This window comes from Triturus cristatus, chromosome 3_1 (assembly GCF_964204655.1).
Source record: "Triturus cristatus chromosome 3_1, aTriCri1.1, whole genome shotgun sequence".
Classification (NCBI taxonomy): domain Eukaryota; kingdom Metazoa; phylum Chordata; class Amphibia; order Caudata; family Salamandridae; genus Triturus; species Triturus cristatus.
The window spans coordinates 993,083,824-993,109,078 of NC_140583.1; the positions used below are offsets into that span (position 1 = coordinate 993,083,824).

At 48.9% G+C, this 25,255-nt stretch overlaps 1 protein-coding gene across 3 annotated transcripts in view; it reads left to right on the forward strand.

The window, feature by feature from the left end:
- The window catches only part of SCMH1 (Scm polycomb group protein homolog 1), a 369,044-nt gene extending 354,727 nt beyond the window's left edge, over positions 1–14,317 (forward strand). For all 3 annotated transcript variants that reach the window (XR_014978950.1, XM_085645667.1, XM_085645668.1), the window contains exon 15: positions 11,227–14,317. Coding sequence is in view for 2 of the 3 variants with exons in the window: in XM_085645667.1 (XP_085501793.1) it covers positions 11,227–11,352 (126 nt within the window). In the remaining variant the exon portion in view is untranslated. The remainder of the gene's footprint in view (positions 1–11,226) is intronic.
- The last annotated feature ends 10,938 nt before the right edge of the window (positions 14,318–25,255 follow it).

A 25,255-nucleotide genomic window follows, 5' to 3' on the forward strand; every position in this document is an offset into this window, starting at 1 on the left:
TCACACTGCTGCGTGCCTCACACTGCTGCACGCCGCACACTGCTGCACGCCGCACACTGCTACACGAAACACTGCTGCACGCCTCACACTGCTGCACGCCTCACACTGCTGCACGCCTCACACTGCTGCACGCCTCACACTGCTGCATGCCACACACTTCTGCATGCCACACACTGCAGCACGCCTCACACTGCAGCACGCCTCACACTGCTGCACGCCTCACACTGCTGCATGCCTCACACGGCTGCACGCCGCACACTGCTGCACGCCGCACACTGCTATACACCACACACTGCTGCACGCCACACACTGCTGCATGCCGCTGCACGCCGCACACTGCTGCACCCCACACACTGCTGCACCCCACACACTGCTGCACGCCGCACTCTGCTACACGGCGCACACTGCTGCACGCCGCACACTGCTGCACCCCACACACTGCTGCATGCCGCACACGGCTGCACGGCACACACTGCTGCATGGCACACACTGCTGCATGCCGCACACTGCTGCACGCCACACACTGCTGCACGCCGCACTCTGCTACACGCCACACTCTGCTACACGCCGCACACTGCTGCACACAGCTGCATGCTGCACGACACTGCTGCGCGCCGCACACTGCTGCACGCCGCACACTGCTGCAGGGCACACACTGCTGCACGGCACACACTGCTGCAGGGCACACACTGCTGCACGCTGCTGAATTACTCACTGCTGCATGCTGCACACTGCTGCACGCCGCACACTGCTGCACGCCGCACACTGCTGCATGCCTCACTCTGCTACATGAAACACTGCTGCATGCCACACACTGCTGCACGCCACACACTGCTGCACGCCTCACACTGCTGCACGCCTCACACTGCTGCACGCCTCACACTGCTGCACGCCGCACACTACCGACGCCACACACTGCTGCATTACACACTGCTGCTGCATTACACACTGCTGCACGCCTCACACTGCTACACGAAACACTGCTGCACGCCTCACACTGCTGCACGCCTCACACTGCTGCACGCCACACACTGCTGCACGCCACACACTGCTGCACGCCTCACACTGCTGCTGGCCTCACACTGCTGCTGGCCTCACACTGCTACACGCCGCACACTGCTGCACGCCGCACACTGCTGCACGCCGCACACTGCTGCATGCCACACACTGCTGCATGCCACACACTGCTGCATGCCGCTGCACGCCACACACTGCTGCACGCCGCACACTGCTGCATGCAGCACACTGCTGCATGCCGCACACTGCTACACAAAACACTGCTGCACACTACACACTGCTGCACGCCACACACTGCTGCACACCACACACTGCTGCACGCCGCACAATGCTACACGAAACACTGTTGCACGCCACACACTGCTGCACACCGCACACTGCTGCACGCCGCACACTGCTGCATTACTCACTGCTGCATGCTGCACGCAGCACACTGCCGCACGCCACAGTGCTGCATGCCTCACACTGCTACACGAAACACTGCTGCACGCCACACACTGCTGCACGCCACACACTGCTGCACGCCGCACACTACCGCAGGCCACACACTGCTGCGCACACTGCTGCATTACACACTGCTGCATTACACACTGCTGCACGCCGCACACTGCTGCACGCCGCACACTGCTGCACGCCTCACACTGCTGCACGCCTCACACTGCTGCACGCCACACACTGCTGCATGCCACACACTGCTGCACGCCTCACACTGCTGCACGCCTCACACTGCTGCATGCCGCACACTGCTGCACGCTGCTACATGCCACACACTGCTGCACGCCACTGTTGGAAAGGCGTTCGTCGGAAGGGGGTTCGATACACGTCTTGCCCACCCCTTTGACCCACCTCTCCCAAGTCAGCCGAACCAGGCGCGCACACCCTGAACTGCACTGTGAACAGAGGGACACCACACGTATTCTTGTAGGACGATAAGTTCTTTTATCGATGATTTCAAGGGATCTTTATGACCCAAAAGGCAAATAGTACAGCAGTGGCACAACGTACCACAAGTCAGTCGTGGGGAATGGGGGTAGCGGGACAGTCTTTCAAGATAGTGTCTCTGCGAAATACCCTGCGGAAGCTCACAATCCTCGAGCCGGAGGGTGTCGTGTCTCTGGGCGATCTCTTCCCGAGTCGTCCTCAAGGGGAGCGCCGCGAGTCTCTCAGCAGGCACAGGTGGTCGGAGTTCAGGAGCCGCGATTCCGTCAGCAGGGCTCAGATCATTTAATAGCTGGGGCCGCGAGTCACTCAGCAGGCCTAGGTGGTTCAGTGTTCGGGAGCCGCGACCTCGTCCGCAGGGCTCAGATGGTTCAATAGCAAGAGGCCGCGAGTCACTCAGCAGGCCCAGGTGACTTCAGCGTTCAGGAGCCGCGACAGCGTCTGCAGGCTCAGATGGTTCCAGGTCTTCTCTGTCTTTGTTTTTCCGGCACCCCTTGTTATACTCCGCTGGTTCTTTGAAGTCCGGAGTGCTCGCAGAGGGGGGACTGGGGTGACGGAGGGGGTTCGGCGGGATTTCCTGCCGCTCACTTCTTTGGTCTTTTCAGGTGGGTCTGGGAGGGACCCCAGACGCTCGGTAGGAGAGGCGCCTGCTCCCCAGGGGCCAGGTGGCCGATTGAGTCCTCCCGGGGAAGGCGACCCGAGGTGTGACTGGGCTGGCGCCTCTGGGTCTGGGTTGAGGCCTCCCGCTTCCTTGGTTGGACATGCGTGGTAGGGTGGTGAGTTGGTCAGGCCTCTGGCCGGCCCGCGGATCGGGGGTGGCTGGGGCGGCCGGAGTCGGGGATGTCGTGTCTTGAGGGTGGTTGCAGGTTGGCTGGATGATGGAGAGGGCCACGCCGTGAGGCCGGTCTCACACGCGTCCCCCCCAGCTGAAAGGCGTGGAGAACTACCCATCCACTGGGGGGTTCTCCTCGCCGAAGCGGAAGAACCGGGACAGGCCGTCGGCGTTGGCATGATCCGTCCCGGGGCGATGTTCGACAGTGAAATCCATCCCTTGGAGGGAGATGGACCATCGTAGTAGCTTGGGGTTCTCCCCCCTCATCCGCATTAGCCATTGCAAGGGCCGGTGGTCCGTCTGTACTCGAAAATGGGTTCCGAACAAGTAGGGCCGCAGTTTCTTGAGGGCCCAGACTACGGCAAAGGCCTCTCGCTCTATAGTACTCCAACGCTGCTCTCTCGGCAGCAGCCTTCGGCTGATGAAAGCTATGGGCTGATCAATGCCCTTGTCGTCGAACTGCGAGAGCACGGCCCCGATGCCATGTTCGGATGCGTCGGTCTGGACCACGAACTCTTGGGAGTAGTCGGGGGCCTTGAGTACGGGAGCGGTGCACATGGCGGTTTTCAAGGCGTCGAACGCCTGCTGGCACTGGGGGGTCCACTGCACCTTCTGCGGAAGCTTTTTGGAGGTCAATTCTGTGAGGGGCCCTGCGATACTACCATAATTTTTAATGAACCTCCGGTAGTACCCCGTAAGGCCCAGGAAGGCCCGAACCTCTGTCTGCGTGGTGGGGGGCTCCCAGGACTTGATGGCATCGATCTTCGGCTGGAGAGGGGCGACCTGGCCGCTGCCCACCTGATGCCCCAGGTAGACCACGGAGCCTTGTCCGAGCTGGCATTTGCTGGCTTTCACTGTCAGGCCTGCTTGGCGCAGGGCCATTAGTACTTGTCGGAGGTGCTGGAGATGCTCGTGCCATTGAGAGCTGAATACGGCGATGTCGTCAAGGTACGCTGCGCTGAACTCCTCGAGTCCGGCCAGGACCTTGTTCACCAACCGCTGGAACGTGGCTGGGGCGTTTTTCATTCCGAACGGCATGACCCTGAAGCGGTAGTGGCCATCTGGCGAGGAGAAGGCAGAGCGCTCTTTCGCCCCTTCCGTGAGAGCGATCTGCCAGTACCCGCAGGTCAGGTCGAAAGTGCTGAGGAACTGGGCGGCCCCCAGGCGGTCGATGAGCTCGTCGGCTCGGGGAATAGGGTGAGCATCTGCACGGGTGACCGCGTTGAGTCCCCGATAGTCTACACAGAATCTTAGTTCGGGGGTGACCCCTGGGGAGGCCGCCTTCGGGACCAGGACCACCGGGCTGGCCCAGGGGCTGTCGGAGGGCTCGATGACCCCTAGGTTGAGCATTTTCTGTACCTCGGTCTTGATGCAGGTGCGGACCCGGTCAGGCACCCGGTAGGCTCGGTGTCTCACAGGCGGGCAGTCGCCGGTGTCCACGTCGTGGACACACCAGTCGGTCACCCTTGGAATGAGGGAGAAGAGGTCTGCGAATTGTCCGAGCAGCTGGCGGCAGTCGTCTGCCTGCTGGGGAGTGAGGGTGGCCAACAGTTTCACACCCTCCACGGAACCGTCCAGTTCTTTCGTGCACAGGAGGTCGGGCAGGGGTTCAGTGTCTTCTTCTGCCCCCTCATCGGTGGCCAGTAGCAAACTCAGTTCTGTCCTTACGAAGTGGGGCTTGAGACGGTTTACATGGAGGACCCGGAGGGGGTTCCGTGGGGACTGTACGTCGACCAGATACGTGACCTGGCTCTTCCGTTCGACCACCTTGAATGGACCAGTCCATTTGTCTTGTAGGGCGCAGGGTTTCACCGGAGCCATGACCCAAACCTGCTGGCCCGGCTGGAACTCGACCAGGGTTGCGTTCTGGTCATACCAGCGCTTCATTTCTTCTTGGCTGGCCTCGAGGTAGCGGGTGGCATGGTCCACCAGGACAAGGATGAATCTGTGGCCCTGGGCGGTCTTCGGATCCAGGGGTCCCACGATGTCGATGCCGACCCGCTCGAACGGGGTACTCACAACGGGGAACGGTTGTAAGGGAGCTTTGCGTTTTCCGCCACTCTTCCCACTGCCCTGGCACGTGAGGCATGATTTGCAGTGTACTTCTACATTCGCTCGCACCTTGGGCCAATAGAAGTGGGTAACCAATCGCTGATATGTCTTGTCTTGGCCTAAGTGGCCTGCCAAGGGTACATCGTGGGCCAGGCCCAGGAGGAGGCTCCGGAACCGCAGGGGTACCACCAGTACTCGTGCTGCGCCTAGCTCGGCGGACTTTTGCTCGCTGTAGAGGAGGCCATTGTCCCAATAGACCCAATGGGTTCCGGTTTGGTCACCGGCGACCTGGGCTTCGGCTTGTTGTCTAAGTCCCTCGAGGGAGGGGCAAGTGGTCTGTTCCTGGCAGAACTCTTCGCGGGAGGGCCCCCCTTCGCAGTGCCACTGGGCCAACTCGGGCAGTTCTTCGAGTTCCATCGGGGCCTCTGGGGCGGAAGGTTCCGGTCCTTCCCCTGGGTTAGTGTCTCCTTCCTCCTCGGGAGGAGGGTTGTCTGCTTCTGGTAGGGGGTCCCTGCTCTCGGGGAAAGTGTTCGGTAAGAGGGCTTCACCGCCCTTGGAGGGGGCCACTCGTGCGGTCATGGAGCGCGTGGTGGCGCAGACCCATTCTGGTAGGACCATCATCTCCAGGTGGGCTCTTCGTTCTACCTGCCCCCACGGGGAACTCTCCAGGTCGTTGCCCAGGAGGTAGTCTACGGGCTGCGAGGTCCGGACCGCTACCTTCAGTTCTCCGGAGACCCCTCCCCACTCGAAGGGCACCAGGGCCATCTGGCAGAGGCTCTCAGAATTGTCGGAGGATACGACCGGACAGAGGGCTCCGGCTAGGATCTGGTCTTCGGAAATTAGGCTGCGGTGGACCGCGGTGACACTCGCCTCGGTGTCGCGAAGGCCCTCGACTCGGTGGCCGTTGATGGTCACCCGCTGTCGGTACTTTTCTGTGTTGGCGGGCAAGGGTGTCCCGGGGACCATCTCTCGATCACCAAGGGAGACCAGGGCCTTGGCCGCCGGTTCCCATTCCTCGGAGTTTTCCATTTCTTCCCCCAGAGCCACGGAGGCCATCTGCCGGGTCGGGGGGTTGGTCGTGGTGGTTCGCTGATACTGGGGACACTGGGGGTCATTTGTGTAGTGTCCGGGCTGCTGGCAGCGGAAGCAGGTGATCCTAGCTCGTGGGCCTGGTCGTCCTGGGGCTCCGGTGCTGGCTGGAGACTGGGCCGAACCCGCCGCTGGTGGGCTGCTGGGGGGGCTGGTGGAGGACCCCCCGGCAAAGTCTCTTGGTCGGCCGTGGTTCCCTCTGCCCCTCTGGCGGGGGGGACCCTGACTGTGGCGGCCGTAGTCCCCCACGGGGCCCCGGGTGGCCCGGGTGTTCACCCAACGATCAGCCTCAGCGGCCAGCTTCCGAGGGTTGGTGAGTTTACTGTCTAGGAGATGCTGGCGCAGTTCTATAAAGCAATTGGCCGCTAAATGTTCCCAGGCGATCAGATCGAACAGTTCTTCGAAGGTGGAGACCTTGCTGCCCTTGATCCACCCGTCCAAGGCTCGGCTGTAAAAGTTCACGTATTCGACCCACGTGGTGCCCGGTATCTTTTTGCAATCTCGGAACCGTTGTCGGTACATTTCGGGGGTGAGTCCGTACCGGCCCACGAGGGCTTCCTTCATGTGGCTGTAGGAGTTCATGACCGTGGAGGGCAGATCGAGCAGAGTGTCCCTTCCTTCGCTTAAGAACCGGCCCCATAGGCCAGCCCCCCAATCCTTCTGCGGGACTCGGTGAGAGGTCATGGCGACTTCGTAGGCCTTAAACCACTGCTGGATATCATCGTTCTTATAATACTCCTTGACCACATCCTTGGGGATGTGAACTTTGGTTTCCCCGGCGGGAGCGGGCTGTGGATTCCCGGGCGGCTGTGACTTTTCGTGTCTAGCCCGCCACTCAATCTCCTTCAGGCCGCGTTCATGTTCTAGCTGGAGTTTCTTTTCGTCGTGCTCCCTTTGGAGTCTCTTCTCTTCGAGTTCCCCTTGTAGCCGTAACTGCTCGACGGCTAACTTCTTCTCTGCCAGTTTTATCTCTCCCTCGATTTTTAGTTTTGCCAGTTCCAGTTCGTGGTTGCGGCTTCTCTCTCGGTCCGCTAGTTCCTCGGAGGACAGGTTCCCCTCTGGCCCGTTGTTTCTCGCCGGGGTGCTTGTTTGTTCATGGGTAGAGTCTTCTTCCGTTTGGGTCGGGGGCGCCCCCGTCTCGACCCAGGCTTTCAGTACTTTCTGGAAGTCTTCCTTTGTGCTTAGTCCGGTGGTAGCGATGCCAAGGTCTTTGCAAAACTGTTTGAGTTCTCTATGCGTGTAATAGTCCAATTGATCCTCTCGGAACGGTGAGCTTATTTCGGTACCTGCGGCACCCAGGGAGGTTTCTCCTTCCATCTCTGTTTGGTAGTGCGTCAGTCGTTCACTGCACGCTCTCTTTCGGTGTCGGCTCGGATCCCGTCGTCTGCCACCAAATGTTGGAAAGGCGTTCGCCGGAAGGGGGTTCGATACACGTCTTGCCCACCCCTTTGACCCACCTCTCCCAAGTCAGCCGAACCAGGCGCGCACACCCTGAACTGCACTGTGAACAGAGGGACACCACACGTATTCTTGTAGGACGATAAGTTCTTTTATCGATGATTTCAAGGGATCTTTATGACCCAAAAGACAAATAGTACAGCAGTGGCACAACGTACCACAAGTCAGTCGTGGGGAATGGGGGTAGCGGGACAGTCTTTCAAGATAGTGTCTCTGCGAAATACCCTGCGGAAGCTCACAATCCTCGAGCCGGAGGGTGTCGTGTCTCTGGGCGATCTCTTCCCGAGTCGTCCTCAAGGGGAGCGCCGCGAGTCTCTCAGCAGGCACAGGTGGTCGGAGTTCAGGAGCCGCGATTCCGTCAGCAGGGCTCAGATGATTTAATAGCTGGGGCCGCGAGTCACTCAGCAGGCCTAGGTGGTTCAGTGTTCGGGAGCCGCGACCTCGTCCGCAGGGCTCAGATGGTTCAATAGCAAGAGGCCGCGAGTCACTCAGCAGGCCCAGGTGACTTCAGCGTTCAGGAGCCGCGACAGCGTCTGCAGGCTCAGATGGTTCCAGGTCTTCTCTGTCTTTGTTTTTCCGGCACCCCTTGTTATACTCCGCTGGTTCTTTGAAGTCCGGAGTGCTCGCAGAGGGGGGACTGGGGTGACGGAGGGGGTTCGGCGGGATTTCCTGCCGCTCACTTCTTTGGTCTTTTCAGGTGGGTCTGGGAGGGACCCCAGACGCTCGGTAGGAGAGGCGCCTGCTCCCCAGGGGCCTGGTGGCCGATTGAGTCCTCCCGGGGAAGGCGACCCGAGGTGTGACTGGGCTGGCGCCTCTGGGTCTGGGTTGAGGGCTCCCGCTTCCTTGGTTGGACATGCGTGGTAGGGTGGTGAGTTGGTCAGGCCTCTGGCCGGCCCGCGGATCGGGGGTGGCTGGGGCGGCCGGAGTCGGGGATGTCGTGTCTTGAGGGTGGTTGCAGGTTGGCTGGATGATGGAGAGGGCCACGCCGTGAGGCCGGTCTCACAGCCACACACTGCTGCATGCCACACACTGCTGCATGCCGCTGCACGCCACACACTGCTGCACGCCACACACTGCTGCACGCCACACACTGCTGCACGCCGCACAATGCTACACGAAACACTGCTGCACGCCACACACTGCTGCACAGCACACACTGCTGCACGCCACACACTGCTGCACACTGCTGCATTACTCACTGCTACATGCTGCACAACACTGCTGCATGCCGCACGCTGCTGCACGCCACACAGTGCTGTATGCCTCACAATGCTACACGAAACACTGCTGCACGCCACACACTGCTGCACGCCACACACTGCTGGACGCCACACACTGCTGCACGCCACACACTGCTGCTGCACGCCGCACACTGCTGCACGCCGCACACGGCTGCACGCCTCACACTGCTGCACGCCACACACTGCTGCACGCCGCACACTGCTGCACGCCGCACACTGCTGCCCGCCGCACACTGCTGCACGCCGCACACTGCTGCACGCCGCACACTGCTGCACGCCGCACACTGCTGCACTCCACACACTGCTTTTATGCAAGTTTATGCTACTGACATTTTAAATGACAATGCCTTTTATTTGTTTTAAAACCAAAACATAAATAAAAGGCATTGTAATTTTACAATGCCAATAGCTCAAACTCTTATAAATGCGAGACCTATTGCATTGCAAATGCTTGTTTAACCTTGCCACCTCTCTTTCTGAATAAAGTCTGTTTAGGAGGGAGAACAAAGCAATTTTAGCTCACTTTAGCTCTTTTTGTTCCCCTCACTTTTTCTACCTATTTCTGGTCACTACTGTCAAAACCAGTGGTCCAACCTCCAGGTGGAGGAAAGCATTTTAACAAAAAAGACCAAATGATGGTGCAGACTCGTTTCCTCTCCCTTGCGGTGCTTTTAGCCAAACGCAGCATCGCCATGCACTGGCGCTCCCCCACCGGCCCTCCGTTGGCAGCTTGGGTGGGAGCTACACACAAATGGGCGGCGGCAGAGGAGGAGACATTACGGGAGGAGGAAGTGAGAGGGGTCCGCAAAAACCCTATATCCATGGAATGGGCCATGCTACTATATCAGTTCAGGCAGCTAACCCCGGGCGCTGACCCCACAGACGACCCACCCACATTGTCAGCCCTGCAAGCGCAATCACAGACCCCGCCCGACCAATCTCTTGTTATCCCGACCACGTGATCACATACAAGGCCCCAGAAGTGGATATGTTATCGCAGTTACAGGTCGAACCGAAGAGGATATGCAATCACGAGTCATAGAGGCGCCATACCCATGCGACGTTTAATGCACTCGCTGGCGTAAACTGGATATGATCTTCCATGCCCATCCCCTAGTTTATACCTGTGTTATACCCTAGTTCACGTGACACGTCATGTATCCGCGCCATTAGGGTACACACATCGTGATATATCTGTACGTTGTTTTTTCTCCCCACTGATGCTTCACTAGTCTATGCAGATGATGTGTGACACCACATGCTGTACTATTAGGCATAACTACTCGAAGGCTCTGTATAATGCGCAGTATGTGTACTATGAAAATGGCAATAAAAATATGTTACAAAAAAAAAAGACCCAATGATGATGCTTTCACGTCTCTAGAAGCGGAGAATCAAGACATACCGCTTTTCGCACCTGTACGTGATTGAGGGTTTTTATGTTGGTTACCACACCTGACCCTGGTATTACAGGTACAAGTGATCCATTCCCCTTATGATTATTGAACTTTCACAGGAAGCTGAATGGATCAGAGCTTCTTCCTCCCCCTTTTGATTATATAATATGCTGGGCACTCACATAGTCATCCTTGCATACCTTTGCCAAGCTTTACTGCCCCACGAGTTAAGCACACATGGACTGGTACTTTGCCCAGGCTGTACTGCATGATTTAATTGGCTAATCAGCACTACTTAGTCCCAATTCCCTTAGGATATTGCTTTTGGACTCATTAAGAAGAAGCAGAATCTGTGGAAAGGTGTATCCAGCAGACGAAAAAGTTATACACCCTTCGTAGTGATATTGCTGGTTGATACATAATTCTCTCGCAGGTTCCTCTCCACCCTCTTTCCTCCCCTAGGGGTTGGTGATATGATTAATAAGATCCCAAGGTATGAAACTATGTAATGGGTGTCACGGATGTTAATGCATTCTCACGTTCACTCCACACAACTCGATGTGAGGAAGAACAAGTACCAGGAACTAAATTCTGATGTCATCACATTCAAGAAGGGTGGAGTAGCTACTGAGGCCTTGTGGTGTCACCTGGCAAAGCTGGGGAGCTACTGCTGGGGACAAGATTCCTGGATCCAGTCTGACGCCTTGTGTATATTCATAAGGTGATACATCTGCATAATCATCATGTACAAACCCAATATATTATTATCAAAGGTAAGTAATCTTTCAGCTGAAACCCTTGCTTTGTCCTATTCTGTCGCAATTTTTTGCTCTCCTTATTCTTAATAAAAATACCATATGTTGGGAGTGTGAACAAGACGGTCTTAAGGGTATGGAAAATGTACATGGCGAAATACTCCTTCATAATATCAGTACCCTCCCGCTATCATTCATGTATTACAAGGACAATTGTTTTCATCTATACAGCATGTAATGCATAGATCTGGATTTCAGGAAATTGCACACAGAAGGTCTTTAGTGGTGATGCACGATTGTGCTTGCGTCTTAACTCTTTGAAGAGTGTTGGACAGTGTGCAATCTACTAGTCTACATCCATTCCATAGATAAGAAATGTGAAGCCTCCAGAGGGTAAAGATTACTGGAGTTAATACGCTGATTAACTTTTTTTCTCACTCTTACAGGAAATCGATGGAAAAGCCTTGCTTCTGCTACGAAGTGACATGATGATGAAATATATGGGACTGAAGTTGGGGCCAGCACTGAAATTAACCCACCACATTGATAAAGTAAAGCAGGGAAAGTTCTGAATGGACTCAAATGACCTCAGTCCCTGAATGTGGCACTCCAAGTTGTTTACACATGCAAATACTCTGAAATATAGAACTGAATGTACACTCTAGAGACACCCGTCACAGAAGCCTTTGGCATCCTTGTATAACTGTTCCTTTGGAATTGTGAGCGGAGCATTTTATGGAAAATGAAAGACATTTTGATACCCTTGGTATGGAAGCACTCTGAAATCATGGATCTCATGAGTTTAGCAGAAAAAACTTATTTGCTACTAAGTCAGTCAAAGGAAGCTTTGGATCCTCGGTTTTTGAAGTGAAGGAAAGGAAAACTCTGTTTTATTTTTACAAAATCTTGTAAAATGTTTTATTTAGCCTTCATCAAACTGTTTAGGCTTGGCATCAGATGTGTGTTCCTTTCTTTCACACTGCACTGTACTTTCCTTCTTTTACCTTCCTGTAATATCCTGCTGTATCTCCTCTCTATGTCCTCCATGTTTTTGTATGTTGTGTTTCAGGTATGATTTCCAACCAGTGATAAAATGTAAGCTCTTTTTCATGGAATGCATAATGTTGTTTTTGACTACATGGGTATGATATCTAGAGTAAAGATGTGTGTTTCAACAGGGTTCCTCCCATGCACTGCCATCCCTCCCAGTCTTCCATGAAGGTCACTGTTGATGGGTTCAGGAATAGATGTAGTTTGAGTCTTTGATCTCATTCCATGTGGTTGCAGGCTTCTCTTGTGAAGGATACTTTTACAGTTTTGCTGTAGTGCGTCAAGAAATTCCAATTCTACCCTGAAACTTATTTCACAATTTTTGTTCTCAAAATACTGTATTTGCGCAGAAGAAAAGTCAACATTTTAGGCCACAAGGGCTCAGTTCTACCATTCTGATAAATTTATGAACTCTCTTTGGATATTTTCATGAGGTTGGTCCTTATAGGAAATTAGTTTTGCCTCATTAAATTGTGGTAGATGACACTTTAATGTAAGATTGTGGCTCAAAATATATTTTTATGTAATTTATAATTGCATGTAATTGTTCTTTTAGTCCACTTTTGAAAACCCCTCTATCATAAACCTAGGGCCAGGTGTACTAAGAATGCATTTGGTAAAAGGAGTGGGAAGTTGCGCTCTAACATTTACCAAATGCATTAGTATTTTTTGTACAGCCCATGTACTAATAGTTCGGTTTACAAATTGCAAAGTCATAGTCAGTCGCAATTCAACCTACTACATGAATAGTAATTTGGTTTGTCGTAAACTGTGAACCACTACGAATCGCTGCCATCAGAGGGATGGTGGCCTGCTGAGGTCTGCCATGTCTGTAATTACCCTTCAATAAAAAAATAAATTTTTTAAATGAAACCCATTTCCCTTAAAGGAAAACGGGATGCATTTTAAAAAATGAAAACTTACACAAACTTAGATCACTGCCTACTCTTAAAAAAATGTTTTTCAACATTCAAAAAGGGGAACATGTCAGGGTCACACTTAGGGACCCTTTCCCTTTAAGATATTGGTCAGTTATTAATTTTCTGCAACCTTATTTTAATCGCAAAACATTCAAACATACCATAAGGAATCGGTATTTTATACTCAGTGATTCGGAAAACCTTTTCAGAATTAGTAAATGGGCTTAGTACATTTGAAAATTGATTTTAGCTGTTGAAAACCCTCTGATTTACTGAATCAGAGGGTGTGCGAACGCTAAACCCCTTTATACATCTGACCCCAACTTTATAAACAGAAGCAAAGAACAGTAGCTCTTTCCACCATGTCACTTTGTGTCATCAATAGCCACTGGTGTGATACTTTTTACATTCTGGATTCCCAAATTTGCTGTTATCCAGATCTCTGTAGATAAATGCTAGATCTAGATTAAACATCCTCATACGTTCTGTCGAGTTGAATAGCAATAATTTATCTTTGCTGAGTGAATACCACACAATAAAGGAAACCCTTTTCATACTGAGACGTAATTTAGAGAAGAATGTGTGCTCTTTATGTCAGCCTAGACTGAGTACTCCAAGAAATATGCAAACGTTTCATTATTACTTACAAGTATTTGTTGGACCAGTCTATCCTATATTGTTTGGGGAAAAAAAAAGTACAACAACCATATGCATTAGGTGCTTTGTATAAAAATAGTTTACTTTTATACAAAGTATATCCCAAAAGGCATAATAGCAAAGTAAAGGAGAGATGGTTGCTCTAAAATTAATAAACAAACTTGCTGGTATTATGAAGAAATCAAAATAATCAGAACAAATTGCGGTATATAGTTTGAGCTTTCTGCGACATTAGAATATTTGACACTATGCTTTAAGGTGCGACGTAACCACAAATACCCTGAGTTTGGCCTCAACAGCAAGGCAGCATTTGTGGCCTATGCTTTTAGGCAACTATATCATAAATTATGATCACCCGGATGTAAGCAGATCCTTACTGTTATTAAAACTAAACAAAAACCTGCATATGGGCTTGTGACATTCCCAGGTAGATTGTCAAAGACGTTTGGCACAGGACTGTTTTCCACCTTTCGAGCTGTTTTCAACCATCTAAACAGCATACCCTAAGGTCATATTTGACTGGAGTTCAGTCTTCGCACATTTTCTTATAGCAGATTGTTTAAACTGTTACATACTATAGACTAGACAAGATTTGCAAATTTACTCTGGTATGTCAGTCAGGGTAAAATAAAATCACAAATCTGCCCTCTGAGTAGGGGAGGAAAAGTAAGATTGTCTAAACACCTGGTCACTTTTTCATTGAAAATTGTTGAGAGAATTGAATCTTATTACCTCTTGGGAGACTGCTGTGTCCTGTATTGGGTTTAATGTCAGGTGTAGGTATGAACAGTGACTAACTTGGCAATTAAAGAACTTGGAGGAATTATACAGTGGAAAGGTCTGGAAATGGAAAGTGGTCATCATATAAACCTATCTCCTAATGATGTTACATAAAACAATTTGATACAAAGTCATTTGCCTGAGGATTGTATCAATTCCTGTGTCAGTGTTGAGAAAGTCTGGGGTCAAATCTAACACAGGCTCACCCAGGCATCAGTTTTCCACATTGCAAACAGAGGACTTTACATATAAGATGTGTATTTGCTCAAGTCCGGTTCAGGAGGGCAGATATTGATTGAAGCCCATGATGCGTCTAAAGGGGATACGTCCGTGCACAGATGCTCTTACATTTTGTCTTTACAGGGCTGACCCACTGATTTCAATGCTATTTAATAGTTTCATGGATGAGGCCATAAAAGCCGTGAAAAATACTGAGGGTGCATATTGTAGGGCAAAGTCAGGCAGTAATTCATGGGGTATGCGCATTTTTGACTTGTGAGCTGCAAAGCATCATTCTGCAATGAGAACTTTGTATGGTTATAATAGCATGCTTGGATGTACTGACAAACCAGATAATAGTGCTTTTTTAAGGATCTACCTGTCCAAGATTGGATAACACTCTTTAATAACATTGTTTTAAGGGAAAACATGTTGATCTTTTTAATCTGATTTCTTCTTCAGGAACTTCATACATTCTGCTTCCTGAATCGTTAAAATTAGTGTGTTTCGGGTGCTCTGACATTTTTAGAGTTTAGAGTCTTTGTTTAGGCATGAGATAGGTCAAGATATTTTAAGGATACATATTTAAGATCACTGTTTTTATAAAGGTGTATTAAGGGATTGGTTTAATGATGTCATTACCTTTGTGCTATTGTGATTGCAGTCATTTTAATTAATCAACACTTGACTTGTCTAGGTGAAGGCGATGTAGTGGTAAGGCAGTGTAGGCGTAGGCAGTACTGTAACCTACTACCACATACGTCCGACCCCCCCTTTTAATGGTAAGTAAAATTGATTAATCTGCATATTTCTGAGAGTAGTAGGTCTTATTAGGTATACACTGGAGACTATATTTTGTTCATCATATACCAAGGGACAACACTGAAAGGCTGTCTGATAGAGCTGATTTCGTTTCTAAAGGTACACAATGTGTTTCTGCCCAAATGATATATATGTTCCTGCTTATCAGGGCATTATGTACTTTTTAATGGGTAGAAGCGCTAGATTTGCACTATTATCTAGCATATCCCAAAAAGGGACATGCTAGACCTATCTATCTATCCCAGTTCTTGATTCTGCTTGACCAGGAATTTAGTCCCTGAAAATTGAATGATTTGTGTTTTCATTACTCAAAGAATGATGTTTACAATATGTGAAAAAGATAGTTTATGCTTCATCCCAGACAACTTCTCAATCGCTTGAAAAAAAAGTACTTTGTCATTATGTCACAATGTCACAAATCCCTCTTTAAGTTGCTGCATGGTTATTTATTTTGCTACTTACACATATTGATCATGGCTGCACTTCATTCCACACTCTTGAAAGCCTTTTCTCACAATGTGATCGTTTTCATTTGTTGTTGCCCTGTACCCTCTCCCGGCATCAAGAGCTGCCTAAACGATAGCTTTTGTAGGGTAGGGGTTTTTAACACACACCACTATTTCCTCTTCCACTGACATTTCCTGCTCCTCCTTCTTGGGACAAGGAAAATATAGTGAACCATGGTTATAGCAGATCTAGCGCTGCTGGTCCATAACCAAATTAGGTACACAATACATGCATTAAATGACATTACTACAGAATAAATGGCACCACACCGGTTTATGTTGAAAGATTATGGCGCAAGTTTCTAAAACATGTAAGTAGGTTAACTTACAGGTGATTCAAGAGCAGGCAGTATCAATGCCTCCTGGGCTGTCTGCCCACCTGAGTTGCAAACAAATTCCGGGGTCCTATCATAATCCATACAGAAGGGGCCTGTAGGTTGTTTTTTTCCCATCCTCATCGCATACATAAGCTCTAAAACGTCTAGAGTCGGTCAAGCGCTACAGGCCGCAGAGTTCAGAGACACAGGACAGCAATTGCCTCTTCGTGTTTCCGAGCTCTGCTGTCAGCAGCACTGTAGACCATCCACTGATAATGAGATTTCCCAATTGAATGTTTGCACTCTATTTGGATAGAAAACACAAAGACCGCCTTCTGTGTCTGCACATAACAGTGCAGCACGAAAAATGAGATTGTGTTATGGCCCAGTAATGTTTATCGACTGTTGTTCTATTCAGCCTACACCATATATAAAAAAAATCGCACCCCACTTGAACACAAATATCGCCTACCACGAACAACAGGCTCATTGCACAACAGCAGGCGTCTTCTGAAATAGGCACATGCGCTTCACTGGGTGTCATGCTCATGTCTATCTCCTACATAGCATTAAGGAACAAATATAAACACTGCACAGGCGTAACATGACATGTCATGGTTGTGCATGCAACACCTCACATCTGGACCTTTTAGCCGAGGGAAGTATTGCATTTGCACGGTCTAGATGATACCTAGCACACACGTGCTCAGGCTGGCAACTGTCCTAGGTAATAATGCTTTTATTCCTGTTTCTGTAATTTCACTCAGATTCGTGGTTCACGGCCCACTTCTTCTCAATCTCTGAACTTCTTTGACCATCAAATTCCTTTCGGTCACCATGTATGTCCGCCTGAAACTTTCAGAAACTTAACACAACAAACCTCCCAAACAAAAGAAGCAACAAAGAGAGGAAACACTGGTTACTCTGGCCTTAAGTAGCACGCGCTGTACCCCATGCCACCCCAGAAATGATGCTACTGTAAAAAGAAGCGGGGAGTGCATTAATTACCCAGGCTCTGTGTCTGTACTGACATACCCTACCCACTATCGAGAGGAAAAAAAGAGCATAACGAGGGGGAAAAAGAGCATAACGTGCCATGATGAAGCAACGCTAAGTTTCACACATGGCAACTTCGCCGTGCGTGTAATGTTATCACCCTTAGACTGTAATCCTTGTTCCCTGTGCCAACTGTGTCACTAGATGTTCTACCACAAAATCCTCTCCCCTCTCCCCTCTAGGGTTGTGGACATCGCTGCAAGGGAACTCCTGGCTATACCGGTATCTGTTGGAGAATAGAATTTGCACTATAGTTCCCTGAATAAAGTTAATCTGCACAGCATAACTTTCCTTTCATCTACAGGACAGTGTCAGATGCAGTTTGCACAAGGTGAGCAGAAGGTTTGTGTGGTATTCACATTTCAATGGCATTTCTCAAGTCCAAAATGTACAAACTTGGCGCTTTACTCCAATCAGGTATACAAAGCATGACAAAAACGACAGCTTCAAATGAAAATAAATGTGATATAAAATGCAATAGGTGTAAATTAAGCACATCTGTTATATATATATATATATATGATTCAAACGGCAGCACTCGAAAGAGAAACTGTCAAGACACATACATAGTACCCAGTGCTGCAGGAAAAGGCAGTGGACGTTCCACGATTTTCCATTTATAATTGCTGAGATCTTTTACTTCATATAAAGCTCCTTCTGTTAGAAACTGGTAGAAGTGGCCATTCAGACTTGGGACTTGTAAGTTCAGAATGCCTCACTGAAATACGGCTCGAAGCTGCCTAGGGTGCTCTGCTGTGCCCATTGCCCTGCTGTAAGGTGCATCTGAGGGCACTTCATGATTCTCTGTTATGCAAGTGCCATTAGGGCTACATAAAGAATAGTTGGATATTTGCTGTGTACTAAGCACACCTGAAGGAGGGGTGTCTTCTTGTGTTGTGCCATATATTCTGCTAATTCTAGAAAGGATATGGCTATCTGTTAAGCATTAGCTCAAGCAATCTGAAGAATCAAAGAAATAAGTTCTGTGCCAGGTTCTGCCAGCTGAAAACGTGCTGAGAAGTACACAAGCGTCAGCAGTCCCTGGATGCTACCTGAATTATAACTAGAACTTGGTGCTGGTGGCCTTTTCCCCCAATATGTTCTTTAAAGCTCATGTGCTTAGCCAAAGCTATATAAAGCTTAGGATCTTTCCATGTACCACACACACTGCACCGAGGACACAAACATATATGATCTCCTACATAGTCTATGCCTGCTACATGCAGAATGGTTACATGAAGTAATGCGTACGCCTTGCCTGCTGACAATATGCTGTGCTCTGAACTCCATGATCCTGTTCAAATTTTCTGCCTGTTTCATCAAGTATGGCTACAGTACTTTGTAAGCCTACAACACTGTGCTTCGACACAGGCCTGCCTGTCAATAATACACTACACAAACCTCCAATCCTATCAAGTTTCTGGCTTCTACATGAAATATGGCAGTGTAAGCCCAGGATCGTGGGCTGTGCTTCTGGCCATGCCAAGGAGGTGCTTTAAAGTTTGATAGTCTGCTTTTTAATAGGTCTTTCAGATTTAGAAAGCTTTGGATATTGTGTTGCCCAAGAGGGCCTGCTAAGTGAAGGTGAATTGAGGAGCTAATCTTAAGGATGGCTTGAAAGCCCGGCTTTTCTAAAGAGCATTTTTGCTTGCTTTTGGGCAGTGTAGTGGGGTATATTTCGACCAAGAATGCTCTTCGATATAGTTTTTCATTTCCTGTCACATCAGGTAGGATTGATGAGCTAGTGGCTTACCTAAAGAAAGCTTACTATGGAGTGCCAAACCCCTGCCAGCAAGGCTTCCTGCCTGCCAGCTTGCTTTAAAAGGGCCTGTGCAGCACTTGCCACGTCTGACTCCATCTCATTCTGCAACCTGCTTTGCTTTAGTGAGCAGCAGGAACTTTACTTTATGACAAGGCACTGGCTGCTGGGTGGCAATCTGGAAGAGTGTGGGCAACGTTCATTTAGCTTATGTGAAAAGGCCAAACTGTAAAGGTTATGCTGAGAAAAGTGGCATACTCTGTATGACAACTAACGATAGACAAAGTATTATTGCGGGTTACTAAATGAAGACAGAAATATGGCAAGTGCAAGGCACGGTAAGGGAGAACACCTTCCTGCAAACAACTTAGAGCTGTCCTGCTCTCCATAGGGACCCAGATGCAATTGACATCAGGCCTAGCATGGCTTGTCCTTGGTCGGTCACTGTGAGGCTCAAAAGTCATAACTCTTCCCCTGGCCCAACCCCGTTATATGTATCTTTTTCCTTCAATTAATAGCAAGCATATTTAGGCCAGATAAATAAAAACATCTCTGCTGGCACCAACCTCCCTTACTCCTCTAAGAAGAGGTACTCAACTGAGGCAATGTAGGCACTCTTCCTCACCAATATCACTCTGAATACCAAGTGATGGTCTCAGGTGCCAGCTACTGCACAGCCCTTCACCTAGCAGTGTTGCAGTGTTTATGTTCATCTAACTTACTAGTAACCATATTGTACTCTAAAACAAGTTTTTTATTGAAAGGTTTACATATTGTTGTTGAGGAACAATTCAAAGAACATTTCTGCCCTCGTATTCTGCTGTATAGGCTGTGATGGTTCAGCATAAAATTTGATGGTAGAGTCTCTAATTTAGTGAGATGTTTAAAAGATGTTAAATATTTGCTAGCATGCAATAATAGAATCCCTGTTTTCTGCCTGATACCATGATGTAGTAATTTCCATCTTTAGTATGTAGTGATAGAGCCTAATTCTCTATAGGATACTGTGATGATGGATGTCCATTTGTCCGTCGGATACCATGGTGTAGGGTGTGATGATGGGGCCCAGTTTTTTGTAAAATAGGATGATGTAGCATTTCCAAATGCAAGATGTGATGATGGAGTCCATGAGGTAGCACTTTCTATCTGTAGGATGCAATGATGGAGCCCATGTTCTTTTTTAGGTTCCATGGTGTAATGATGCTGCTTTGGATGCAGGCTACTTTGGGTACTTCTTTTTCATGCTAAACCTGTAGCGACCTTTCTCTTCATTTAACTATTTTGTGAACTGTTCACTTCCTTCCAGGTTAAATAAGGGTGCAGAGTAATAGCATTCCTTAACCCGAACAAAAAGCATATATAAGACCCCAGGCACACAAAAACGTAACATTGGAACACATAAACTACTGCAGACCTTAGTGACAGTTCTACTTGTTCTGATGCTGATCTGGAGGTGGTTGGTTTTATACATGCTTCACTTAGAAGCAGTTATTCCCATAAACATAGGGAAGTCCATAAAGTTACCAAGCCTGATTTGCATTTATGCAGGACAGCTAGCTTTAGAGCTTTTGGCTTTGGGCTGTATACCTTTTTCCTATTGGAGCTATTCTATTCTATTGTTTAGGATAAAGGCTAAGGGCGTGTGAAGCTCGTAATAGAAATGGTTCAGGAACTATGTTCACTGAAATGCCTGAGTTTCTGAATGGATACAGTTTCTATGGATCTGATTCTGTGATAGATTATATTGTCGGGTTCAAAGGCCACTCTCTTCTAAGGGTCGTGATTCTAGGATCATAAACTTCTCAAGGTTGGCACAGTTCTAGAAGTTCCTTGACAGGCTGGGAAGTGTTCTGAATAATGGCCTCCCAGTAATTCACTTCTAATATGACATTTTGTAAAGGTTAATTTTTTTTAACATACATTTTCTGAGCAATAAAACCACTACAATTCAAGTTAATCATTAAGACATTGAGTTCTGGTGCCCTGAAAAGCTCTAAGAACTGGTGAAGAAGAGGTCAATGAGTCTAAAATCACAACAAATTGTAACAGTTAAAGGAGGACTTTGGGATACCTGTATTTCAAGAGCACTTTTAGGTTCAAGTCATATTTAGACTTGTTTTTTTAACGTTGTAACTTGTTTTTGTAATGTATTCTGTTTGCCATCTTTAACATCTGCTTTTCCTCCAGTCTTGTCACTAAAAGCACACTGTCTTGGGTCTCACGGTCCTTGCTATTTCAAACCCCATTATTTTGTCACATTTAACACATAACAGAGAACTCTGCATTCTTTTCACCGCCTATCAAACAAGTCTATTGTAAGCTGAGTAGCTTCAAGTCATAATAACATACACAAAATGTAAATTGGCAGCTTCGATTTTGTCCCTGCTGAATAATTGTATAAAACTTTATTTTATTATTATTTTAAATGAAAGTAGAGGTTATGTTGGAAGATAACGCTATTTAATGAATGTATGATATGCTGCAGATGTTTTGAACCCACTGTTCTTTCCTACCACAGCACAACATCTAGGGAGTGGAAGATATGGTTGATTATTTCTCTGGTGTTATGCAGCAACCATTCAAGAAAATGTCACCAGTTGTATTTTATACTTGTTATTTCAATCCTTTTTGTAGGGAGACAGAGCTGTTTAGCTAATACATTTTATGCATCACTATCAGACCCTGTTTGATTTACAAATAATATTGCATTCAAATAATACATTGATTTTATGATCATAAATCCACGTTTGATTGTTGTTTTGTGTCCAGAGTGTTATTTTTTACTTTACCCTGACGATCTGGCCATAATGTTAACCAGTCTCTTGCAGATTAAGATTAGTGTTTATAAAACCTAAGATGATAGTAGGAGAAGAGCTGCCTCTCATAACAATATGTTGCTTGAACTATGAGTCAAATAATTTCTTCTGAAGGCATTGACCATCACTTGTGTTTGTTTGAAAATACTAAAAGCATAATCTTTGTTTGTAGGAAGTGTCCCTATCACCAGTATGGAGCAGCGGAGCGTATAAATACAGGATTGAAGAGGAAAATTCCAGTGTACTGCGAAGTCCATGTGGACTACTACCAAAAAAAAAGGCAGCTATGCAGCATTTCTTGATAAGGGGTGAAATGGCATAGCTGATGGTGATTGTAAAGGACTATTTGCTAGAGCACCAAGTCTTGGCTAACTGGTTCAGTTTAACTCTAAGTCTCCCAAATGTTTGTGAAATTATAGTTCATAGAGAATCCCAATTTCTTAGGCATTGAGACGAAGGTTTTTTAGCAATTACAGCCGTTGTGAGCTCTACCAAGAACATGTGGATTACATCTTCCCCAAATAGGCCAGCCAACAGTACACCTGTTTTCCACACTGCACAACAAGAAATGCTGTTGTTACATCAACAAGTTTTGGCAACTGGGTACAATGCCTTTTTGATGACCTGGTTGAACGTCTTCTGAAAGGCCTTCCCTCGCTTTCCCCTAATGCACAGTGGACCGAGGAATGTGAAGGCCGATCATTGTTCCTGATCCTCATCGCCTGGCATGGCCTCTCCAGTACTGATACAGGGACCTCCTGAGGCTGAACACACTAAAATGTATCTTGTGGAAAACAGTTATTGCTTGCCCTTACATTGGCAAGGACAGTAGGGGAGCTGCAGGTATTTACCAGAGAAGAGTCTTTGCTTCAGTTCACCAGAAACAGAGTCATCCCGCAAACCAATCCAAAAGTCATGCCTATAATCCCGACAGTCTTTAATTTAAATGACCCTGTTATCCTTCGCGTTTTTTTCTTTATTGCAACATAAGCAGATAATTATTTGCACTTTCTGGATGTTCGCAAATACATTTGATTTTATATGGACAAGACAAAAGACTTATGCAAATTAGTCTATCTGTTTGTGCCTTCTGCTAATCAGGATAAGGCTGACCACTATCCAGACAGGGCATAGCACATTGGCTTGGCAGCCTGCATCGCCTTCTTCCAGAACAAGGAGAGGCACCACCTCCTGGGTAGAGTGAGGACGCATCCCACTATAAGCAAGGCTACAACTGCTTCACTGTATGCTGATGTGCCTCTAGAAGTAATTGATCGTGTAGCCACGTGGAAGAATAGGCACAGGTTCACCAGGCTCTTCTACCTGGATGTGAACACAGCAGTTGACTCAGCAGTGGGCAGGCCGTTCTACGCAATTTGTTTCAATAAAGACAAGCCTGTTTGCCGCTTGATTCAAATATTATGTACTACTTGTTATTCTGATTCAAACAAATCGATATGGTAGATCAAACGCTGTAGAAGCAATGAGTTACTTAGCTGTTACTCAAGTTCTTCAGCATGGCTATCTCCTCCCTTATCAGGGGCTTACTTCTAACATATGTACATCTCACACTTGTGAATACAATCTGAGCAATGGTGTCTTCTATGGGGGAGTAGGAGAGCTTAGCACTTCCACCACATTGGCTGACGTTTGAGTTTTTCAGATGAGGTCAATGTGCTACTAAACAAACTTGTTGAACTATATGGCCATTTTAACATTCTTTACTGCTGTTTAGAGTTATAAGTGTACGCTCACTTTCATGTTGAAAGAAGCATCAATTGTGGAGCTGAATACTAACTGTAATCGATGCTCCTCTCAGGAATTGGTAAATAGATAGATAGATAGATAGATAGATAGATAGATAGATAGATAGATAGATAGATAGATAGATAGATAGATAGATAGAGTGAGACCGGCCTCGAGGCGTGGGCCCTCCCGACCAGCAAGCCACCCTGCAACCGCATCGATCCTCAATATCACAGACTTCCGGCCCCCATGGCCCAACATCCCGATGGCTGGCCAGACCCCAACACGCATGCCCGGCCGAGGGAGAGTGAAACCCCCCAAGCCAGACCGAGAGGCGCCGACCCTGTCACACCTCTGGTCTCTTCCCCGAGGGAGGTTTCGATCGGCCACCAGGCCCCCGGTGAGCGGCCGCCTCGCCTGCTGGGTGTCTTGAGTACCTCCCGGACCCACCTGAACAGATCAAAGGGCCGAGCGACAGGAAGCCCCGACACACCGCCCCCAGGCACCAAGACCCCTCTCGGCGAGGACTCCGGACTTCAAAGAGGAGGGGAAGTATAACAAGGGGTGCGGAAGGGACGGGAGGCAGAGAAGACCTGGACTGACGAGAGCCTGCTGACCCGGTCGCGGCTCGATCGCTCCCCGAACCGAAGAACGCTACCCGAACTCTGAACCATCTGAGCCCTGCTGACGCTGTCGCGGCTCCCCGAATCCTGGAACCATCTGAGCCCTGCTGACGCTGTTGCGGCTCCCCGAACTCTGAACCATCTGAGCCCTGCTGACGCTGTAGCGGCTCCCCGAACTCTGAACCATCTGAGCCCTGCTGACGCCGTCGCGGCTCCCCGAACTACGAACCTCCTGTGGCTGCTGAGTGACTCGCGGCACCCTCTTCCAAGAGAATCGGCAGAGATTGCCGATAGAAGCAACATCCCATCAGCTCGAGGATTGAGAGCTGTGCGCCGGATACTCCGCAGAGACACTGACTCAAAGACTGTCCCGCTACCCCCATACCCCCATCACGAGATCGCCGCTGATTGTGGCACTGTACCTGCATTTCGGATCATAAAGGTCCCTTACCACTAACGATAAAGTATATTGTCTTACGAAGAACTACTGTGTGGTGTCCCTCTGTCAGAAGAGAGTAAGCGCAGCGTGTGCGATCCTAGGTACGAGACCCTTCCAGGAAGGGCCTCCCCACACTTGCTCGGCCTAACTCTGGGAGAGGTGGGTCCCCGGGTGGTCAGGAACGCATTCCGCAGCCTCCCCGGTGAACGCCTTCCAACATTTGGTGGCAGACGACGGGATCCGAGCCAACACCTAGAGATCGTGCAGTAAACGGCTGACGCACTACCGAGAAGGAATGGAAGGAGAAACATCCCTAGGTGCCGCAGGTACCAACACGGGCACGGCATTCCGAGAGGACCAGTTGGAATCTTATACACACCGAGAACTGAAACAATTTTGCAAAGACCTTGGAATCGCTACCACCGGATTAAGCACGAAAGAGGATTTCCAGGGAGCATTAAAAACCTGGGTCGAGGCAGGAGCTCCCCGGACACAAACAGAAGGAGAGTCGCCAAACGAACCACGAAGCACCCCGGGGAGGAACGGTGCCCCCGAGGGGGGCCTATCCCCAGAGGAACTAGCGGACCGAGAAAGGGGTCGCCACCACGAACTAGAGCTAGCAAAGTTAAAAATCGAGGGTGAGCTGAAACTGGCCGAAAAGAAACTGGCGGTAGAACAATTACGCCTACAAGGAGAACTCGAGGAAAAGAAACGACAGAGAGAGCACGAAGAAAGAAAACTCCAACTGGAGCACGAACGCAGCCT